Raw genomic sequence first — 9,052 nt, forward strand, 5'->3', positions numbered from 1 at the left:
TTTGGGAGAAGCGTCGCCGCAACCCCTATGCGGTGGCCCAAGAACCCACTTTGGTCAACCGCCCGTTCTGGAACCGTTTTCAGTTTGCCATCTACTTTGATGTGATCAAGGCCAAGAAGAATCTTTTTGTTGATGTTTTCTCCATTGATACTGATGCTATGGAGAAGGACCCAGAGTACTTTGGCAAAGCCTTTCAGATGTGCACTCAGTTGAACATTCTCAGGATCATGCAATTCAACAAGGATTTCGATGCGGATTTGGTGGCCCAATTCTATGCCACTGTCCATCTTGGGACGGATGTCGACAGGACTCTGACATGGATGACCAATGGCAAGCTGCTTTCTGTCAAGTGGCAGGCGTTCATGGGGTTACTTGATGTGGTGCACAACGGGCTTGAGACTCCTGTCGGTTTCCGTCCTCACCGCAATGCTATATCCACCCACAAGCAAGCCCTTTGGCCCTACTGCACTATGAAGGTTCACCCAGTAACTGAGAAGAAGACCTATGAGCTGTCTCCGTATCTGGACATTCTTCATCGCATATTCCGTGAGACTCTCTTCCCTCGGATCGGGAATCTTGATATGGTCCACTCTTACCTCGTGGACATGCTCCTTTTCTGTCAGCATGAGAAGGAAGCAAGCACTGGAGAGAGCCTGGATATCTCTCATGTCATGTGGTCTGAACTTCTATCTGCCGTGTCTGAGCGCAAGTGTCCTATCTATGGTCCATTCATCATGAGGCTCATTGAGAGGGCCTGGGCACAGACTTATCCCAGAGTGTTGCTAGAGACTGGAGACTTGGTGTCTCATGAGATCAAGCGTGTGAGGAAGAAGGACAACTGGACAGCGCCTCACACAGGAGGTCCATCTGCTACTGCTGCCACAGGGGGTCCGTCTGCTGATGCTGCTGCTGCTGCCATGGGGACCGAGGGTGAGGCTGTTACTGATGATCATGAGGAGAACTTTGGCCCCTCTAGTGCAGAACCGTCGTGGGCACAGAAGCTTAAGCACAAGATGAAGAAGCTTTTCTGCATGGAGTCTCATGGTCAGTACATGACTCATGTGGCGGAGAAGCATGCCAGGATGCGCCACAAGGAGCTCATGCGTCAGATGGGAGCAACAGTTGCCAGTGGGTCTGAGGGTCAGATCACTGAAGAGAAGGACTGGATTCATCAGAATTGCCACTGGACCGACTCCGATGCCGAGCAGTTTTCGACCCACGATGAAGATGCAGAGATGTGATGTTCGAGCTCTTCCACCTCCCATCACCTGGAGTCGTAGTGTCACTCTATACCCTTTTTGGTGTCTCGCTGCCAAAGGGGGAGAGAGTTTAGGGATTTGCTTCTTGTGTCGTGTTTTGAGTCGTCTTATGGTTTCTTGTGTGTTCTCTTGGTGTCCTTCTTTGGTTTGGTTTGGTGTGAGACCTAAGCTCTAGACATATGGTGTGAGACATATGCTCCCTATCGCTACCTTATTACTTATGTCATGTCTGAGTACTGTAGTTTATTGTGCGATGCATGCTTGTCCTGTTTATTCAATTCTCTCATATATCTTGTGCTTAGTATTGTTGGACTATAAAATATAGGGGGAGTGTTGATCCGAATGTGTGGGTCGTGCCATCTCTTGGTGCACACATTCTGGGGGAGCCCGTCTATATTTTGTAGGTCTTAGCTTTCTTCGTTTTATTTCTTTTCCTTGCGCAAATCCCTAGTTGTCATCAATCCACCAAAAAGAGGGAGATTGTTACAACATATCTCTTTCAAGGTAGTTTTGGTGATTGATGACAACATGTTTGCGGACTAATCTTGTGCTTTGAATAATTCACAGATTCTCCCCTGGCACGAGACGCCTTCTTCCCCTCGTAGTGTATTTCAAGACGGTGTAGCTCTTTCGTTTCTTTCTCGGTGGACTAGTTGTGTAGAGGGCACCGTACTATCAAGAGGGGGTCTGCTGGGGTTTTGCATTGGTGGAATCATCACGTACACATCAGCTTCTCACCCTCCGAACATTTCCTTTCCATTGAAGAGATCTCTCCTCTCTTCCTTGTCCTGTCTGGGTCTAAGCGGTAGTACCGCGCACCCAGCGGTAGTACCGCTGAGGAGCCAAGCGGCAGTACCGCTCCGCAGCGGTAGTACCGCCCTTGGCTCCATAGCAGTAGTACCGCTGGGGGCCTGGCACCTCCGCCTTGTCCTCAGCATATTTGAGAGATCCCTTCTCTCTCTCTCTCACGCGCCCCAGCGGTAGTACCGCACTGCCTGCGGTACTACGGCCGAAGGGTCACAAGCGGCAGTACCGCTCCACAGCGGTACTACCGCCCTTGACCCCACTACCGTAGTACCGCTGGGTAGTCTGGCTCCTACCGCCTCGATTCGAGAGGTCTTTTTCTCGTGTCGGGTTTTGCGGCACTAGTCACAGTTGTAGTGGCGGTAGTACCGTTCCAGGAGCGGTAGTACCGCCCTACCACCGCGGTAGTACCGCATTTGGGTCCGTTCCCTACTAAGTCTCCTCAGCGTGGCAGTACCGCTGGCTGGCGCGGCAGTACCGTCGCCTGGCGGTAGTACCGCCCCCTCTCAGCGGTAGTACCGCCCTGTGCGGGGCTGGTTGGTGGGGGGCAACGGGATTGTTGCCCCCACTATAAAAGGGAGTCCCCTTCCTCCTTCTCACCTACCTCTTCCTCCCCCAAGCTCCATTAAATACTCCAAGCTTCATTTTGCCCGATCTATCTCCCTAGCCAATCAAACTTGTTGATTTGCTCGGGGGTGGTTGAGAAGGCTCCGATCTACACTTCCACCAAGGGATTTTTGATTACCCCACTCATCCCTAGCGGATCTTGTTACTCTTGGGTGTTTGAGCACCCTAGACGGTTGATGTCACCTCGGAGCCATATTCCATTGTGGTGAAGCTTCGTGGTCTTATTGGGAGCCTCCAATTAAGTTGTGGAGATTGCCCCAACCTTGTTTGTAAAGGTTCGGTCGCTGCCTTCAAGGGCACCAATAGTGGAATCACGACATCTCGCATTGTGAGAGGGCGTGAGGAGAATACGGTGGCCCTAGTGGCTTCTTGGGGAGCATTGTGCCTCCACACCGCTCCAACGGAGACGTACTTCCCCTCAAAAGGAAGGAACTTCGGTAACACATCCTCGTCTTCACCGGATCCACTCTTGGTTATCTCTTACCCTTACTTGTGCAAGCTCTTTAGTGTTTCTACCCTTGCTTGCTTGCATGCGTGTTGTTATTGCATCATATAGGTTGCTCACCTAGTTGCACATCTATACAACCTACTTTGATGCAAAGTTTAATTTGGTAAAGAAATGCTAAAAATTGGTAGTTGCCTATTCACCCCCCCCCCCCTCTAGTCAACCATATCGATCCTTTCACCTAGGAAGGAAGGATGTGGTGCAAACAATATGTGGATGAAGATGGTGGCCTTCATTTGTATGACGGCCATAGAGGATGCCAATTTGGGAGCGGCTTTGTGATAATGAAACCAACCAGCAAAAGGCATTAACGCTGTGATTGGTATATGATAGATCGATTGCGTGTTGTTTAATCGGCCATCACCTGTCATCTATTTATGAGACGCCTGGACTTTCCGTACACTAAAAGGACTCCAAATCCTTCCAAAATTAACCGAACTTGGATTTAGATAGGTATAAGACATCAGATCGGTTTTTGGGACCCACAGGGCGCACAAGACATCTGATGGAGATACTCCCAAGAGCAAATTTGTCCGCTTTGACGAGACGGACAACTTTTATGTTGAACGTTTTTCAATTCAAGGCCATCACTTCTGCAACAACAGAGAAAAACGTGAATCATTGCCGGATGTCTGGACTCCGAGCCAGACGTTTATCAGAATTGTCCGGGTTTCATCCCGGATCGTCCGACTTTAATTCGAACCTTCTGTTGTTTGCCTGGACAATAGCCCCGACGTTTGGCGGCCGGATCACCCGGTTTCCAACCCGAACAATCCAACCATCTACCGTTGCATCGCGTAGTTGTGGCTGTAACTTTTGCATATGGCCTTAGATTGAAATGATTCAAAATTCAAAAATCAATTGCCTCAACAAGGCGAAGACAATCCATGTAGAATAGTTTTTCATCTGAGGTTTTCTTGGACGTGTAATCAGCTAAACAGTACTCCAAATGCCAAATATTAGCACTCCGAGCACATCTTCGGCCCGCGAGATGAGATCGGATGGTGATGACCCAAACATCAAAAATGTTCATTTTGACCATACGGAATGTTTTCATATTGGACACTCTTTCATTTGAGGCCATCTTGATTACGTTTTCTTCTGTGTCAAAAACTGTTGTCAACAACCTTCACGTTCTAGTCATCCATGAAGCATACGTATGCGCTGTGCCGCCGCCATGGCGCCGCCGTGTGCATGATAAACAATCCACGGGGGTACACGAGTAGGGTGGAGAGAGAAGCCAATCAAGTGTGAGTAATATCAGTCAGCGCCAAAGGGCTACGTACGTACAGGAGTTTCCCCACACCCACCACTGGCAGCAGCACAAGCCAAGCCAACCATCGATCATCATCATACACACGCGAGGCACGCACACGCCCTGCCAACAGCCTCAGTCGGTCTGCGGCGCTGCGGACGGCAGCGGCTCGCCTCGGAGGAAGGACGTGAAGAGCGCGAACCCCCGCTCCGGCTGGTCGACGGTGACCATGTGGCCGGCGCCGCGCACCGTGGCCAGCACCAGCCCCTTGTACGCGATCACGTACCCGGCCACGTCCTTGCCCGGCCCCGGCGACCACGCCCGCCAGTCCTTCTCCACGCCCAGCTGCAGCTTCTCCACCGACCGCTTCGTCGCCGTCACCGGCACCATCGCGTCGAAGTCGCCGCTGCACCGCCACGGCAATGCTCTCACTAGTGATCTGCACACCGGTAGGATCGACTGAAGAGAAGTGCTGCTGACCTGAATAGCCAGATGCGGATGCCGGTGGTGACCAGGGCCTTGAGGTGCGGCAGCATCGACGTCGGCGAGTCCCCGAAGCGTTTCAGGTTGTACGTCCGGGTTCTGCACCCGACCCACGGATACTTGAGCGCCGTGTTGGCGTGGATCGCCGTTTGCACTTGGCGCTGGTTCAAGTACGCCTCCACAAAGTGTGCGAGGCACGGACCAGCAATGTCCTGCACACCAATGCATGTACTCCGTTCAGTGCAGCTGCCGCTCATATCAACCAGTAGTTCAAGTAGCATGTACAGTGGTACATACCGTGCACTTGGAGTCTGTTGGCCTGACTTTCTTGTCGTGGCAAGTAGGCGCGTAGACGTTGAAGGCGCTGATGTCGCCGGTGTTGCCGTAGGCGGTGTCCCTGGCCGCCTGGCAGACGGTGGACAGGTCGTCGGGGCCCTTGCAGTGCTTGGCGATGGTGTCGTGCGCCGCGTCCGATATGAAGGCGCGGTGCCACAGGTACTCGTACAGCTCCGCCTGCTCCTCCGCGAACTCCAGTATGCCGTTCCCGATCTGAGACACACGTGTTACTACTCATCGATCTCAAGCTGACGGACAATTGTTGGCTCTGATGGGCAGTACTCACGGAGATTCCTTTGAGGTTGATGGGGGTGAGCTTGGGGTTCTTGTTCTGGACATCGATGGTGACGGCCAGCTCAGGGATGTAGTGGCCGGCGTAGCTCTCGCCGACGATGAAGAACTCGCGGCCCTTGTACTCCGGGAAGCGGTCGAACCACCTGAGCAGGAAGATGTGCGAGTCGATGGCGGTCATGTTGTCCCCCATGGTCTTGTACACCTCCTCGTTCACGGCGTAGGAGAAGCCCACGCCCACGGGGCTCTCCAGGAAGAGCAGGTTCGCCGCTGCACCACCCAACACCACGCCGGCCATTTTGTTAGCATAGTTGAAATGCCATCGACCGGCAAGCTGTTGAGGGTGGGGGACTGACCGGCGGTCCAGGAGTAGGGGTTCGGGCAGAGGGTCCTGCCTTCCGTGTCGACACGGAAGGGGCCAACCTCCTGGAACGCTCCAATCCCGAAGGAAGAGCAGCCAGGCCCTGTCAATCAATAAAATTAACCGATCGATGAACGTAACTCTTACCACATGCATTGATCCGATTGCACGTTAGAAAGCATCCTGGCTACGTACAGATTCTCCTCCTCCCCTATGAAGAAATGTATATGTTCTTTCTTTTACCTCCATTGAGCCAGAGGACGAGCGGCTTGTGAGCGGGGTCGACGGGCGCCTCCACGAAGTAGTAGAAGAGCGACTTCCCCGCGGCCCGGTTGACGTGGATGTAGCCGGAGTACTGCCACAGCTGCACGGCCGGCGGCTGCCCCGGCAGCGCGACGATCACGTCCGCCTCCTTGTGCCCTGGCCGGATGCCCGGGGCGGCGTCGGCCCGCCGCGGGAGCGCGGAGAGGGCGACGACCGCGACGACGACGACGGAGAGGCGCAGCGCTCTCAGCGCCATTTTGCTCGCGGGAGGAAAAATGGCGGAGCTCCCAACGGAGACCGCCGGGTGTTTATAGGCAGGAGACCGGCCTATTTCGCTCTCTCTGGTTCGTCGGTTGGGTGTCCGCGCTCTGTTTTGAGCTCGGCTGTACTATCGCGGGCTGTTGATCTGCCCATTTTGGGGGAGCCTTCGCCTATAATAGGATATGCTTTTGATTAGGAGTGGACAATTTACCCCGCTCGTTTAGCCGCGTACTTCTCTGTGCTGTATTTTTTTTTCGACATTACTTGTCTCTGCTATTAACCGATTCGGTAGAGAAAATTACTACTTCCTCTGTAAACTAATATAAAAACTTTTAGATCTAAACGCTAGATTAGTTTACAAAGGAAGTACCAGGTACGGTTCATCATCTCTTTTTCTACGAAGTGATCGCCCCCAATCAGAGTGCTTTTGTGTCCGGAAGACTTATCACGGATAACATACTGTTAGCCTATGAAGTAACTCATTTTATGCAGAACAACAGGTCTGGTGCGCAGGGGGTATGCGGCCATCAAACTCGACATGAGTAAGGCATATGATAGAGTTGAGTGGCATTTTCTGGAAGCAATGATGAAAAAATGGGATTTGCAGAGAACTGGGTGAGGCTGGTCATGAAATGTTGTACCACGGTGAACTACAGATTCAGATTTAATGATACTCTCACAGAGCAGCTAAACCCGGAGAGAGGACTAATGCAAGGAGACCCAATCTTGCTGTATCTATTTCTGCTTTGTGCGGAAGCCTTCTCTTGTCTGCTAAATAGTGGCGAACAAGGTGGACTGCTGGAAGGAGTAAAGATATGTCGCAATGCACCGAGCTTTAATCATCTATTGTTTGCAGATGACTCGTTAACTCTTCTGAAAGCTTCAGAAGATAGTATACTTCACCTGCAAAATATCCTGAAACTATATGAAGACTGCTCGGGGCAAACAATCAATGTGGATAAATCAACCATCATGTTCAGTAAGAACACAAAAATAGAGATTCGCAAAAGGATGATGGAACGCATGGGTCTGACTAGGGAGACTTGGAAACGAGAGATATCTGGGGCTTCCGGTTTATGTCGGCCAATCCAAAACAAAATCATTTGCATACTTGAAGGATAGAATATGGAAATGTATACAGGGATGGCTAGAGAAACTGCTAACTAAGGTTGGGAAGGAGATCCGTATAAAAGCGTGTGCCCAAACAATTCCAATTTTTGCAATGTCGGTTTTTGATATCACAAAGGGGATCTGCGAGCAAATGACAGCGATGATCTGTAGGTTTTTCTGGGCGCAACAGGAGGATGATCAGAAGATACATTGGCTATCCGCGGAAAAACTCACAAGATCAAAAAAGGAGGGGGGGGGGGGGTTAGGTTTTAAGGATATCCACACTTTTAATCTAGCCATGCTAGCTAAGCAGGCTTGGCGGTTGCTCGATAACCTGGACTCACTCTGTGCCCGGGTTTTAAAGGCTAGGCACTACCCAGATTCAGACATCTTCCATGTTGTAGAAAAAGATGGGATATCATATGCATGGATGAGCATTCTGCAAGGAATGGAGGTGCTCAAGCAAGGAATTATCAAGCGAGTGGGGGATGGCACAACAGTAAAAATCTGGGAGGACCCATGGCTCCCACGGAACTGGGATAGAAAGCCTTTCACGCCACGGAGGAACATCGTCGTTACAACGGCAGCGGAACTCATGAACCCATACACAGCGACGTGGGATGAACAACTCGTAAAATCGATCATTTGGGCTCCGGACGCCAACCTTATCCTGGCACTCCCGATTAAGGATGAAATGGAGGACGGATGGGCTTGGCACCCGGATCATCGCAGATGCTTCTTAGTGAAATCTGCATACAAACTTTGCAAACGGATGGAGCTGGTCCGCGCAGGGGAGGAAGGTAGCTCAAACCAGGAACTTGATAGTTTCAGTTGGAAGTCTATTTGGCAAGCGCCATGCCCTATGAAAGTCCAATAGTTTATGTGGTGAATAGCAACTAATAGTCTGCCGGTGCGCGTCAATCTAAAGAGAAGAGGTATTGGTGTTGATACGTTGTGCCCAGTCTGCCATAGATGGGATGAAGATGGAAGCCACCTGTTATTTCAATGCACAATGGTACGAGGTCACTGGAGAGAGATGGATTTGGAGCATATTCGAAGTTCCGAACTGAGTGTATGGCTCTACATGACCCAAAGGAAGTTGTGAAGACTCTGCTTCAAGGAAGTCTTGATCAAACTACTAGTATATTAGCCCTGTTGTGGTTTTGGTGGAACGCCAGAAACAAACATCGAGCAGAAAAGAAGAAAAAATTGAGATCAATGCTTTGTTGTGGCAGATCAAGAGTACAACGGAGGAGTATAAAAACTTTTTTGGGAGGGAGAAACAGGAGACAGTGAAACAACCGGAAGGTTGGACAAAACCTACCGAGGGCATACTCAAGATAAATGTGGATGGCAGTTTTAACAAGGAGACAATATCTGGCGCCTCAGGATATGTCATACGGGACCATGATGGTGATGTTGTGAGTGCTACTACTGGGCGCCTGAACTATGTCTCTGATGCATTACAAGCGGAAGCGGAAGCCTGCATCCATGCA

At 51.1% G+C, this 9,052-nt stretch overlaps 1 protein-coding gene across 1 annotated transcript; it reads right to left on the reverse strand.

The window, feature by feature from the left end:
- Nucleotides 1–4,423: 4,423 nt before the first annotated feature.
- Nucleotides 4,424–6,541, reverse strand: LOC147976516 (serine carboxypeptidase 1-like). Its single transcript, XM_087518838.1, has 6 exons — nt 6,165–6,541; nt 5,917–6,024; nt 5,556–5,830; nt 5,231–5,482; nt 4,931–5,145; nt 4,424–4,856 (listed from the first exon to the last, which is right to left on the reverse strand). Exons 1-6 carry the CDS (start codon nt 6,439–6,441, stop codon nt 4,586–4,588), a joined length of 1,398 nt encoding a protein of 465 aa, XP_087374964.1. The 5' UTR covers nt 6,442–6,541; the 3' UTR covers nt 4,424–4,585.
- Nucleotides 6,542–9,052: the final 2,511 nt, after the last annotated feature.

This window comes from Triticum urartu, chromosome 4A (genome assembly GCF_056163025.1).
Source record: "Triticum urartu cultivar PI428250 chromosome 4A, HENAU_Tu73, whole genome shotgun sequence".
Taxonomy (NCBI): Eukaryota; Viridiplantae; Streptophyta; class Magnoliopsida; order Poales; family Poaceae; genus Triticum; species Triticum urartu.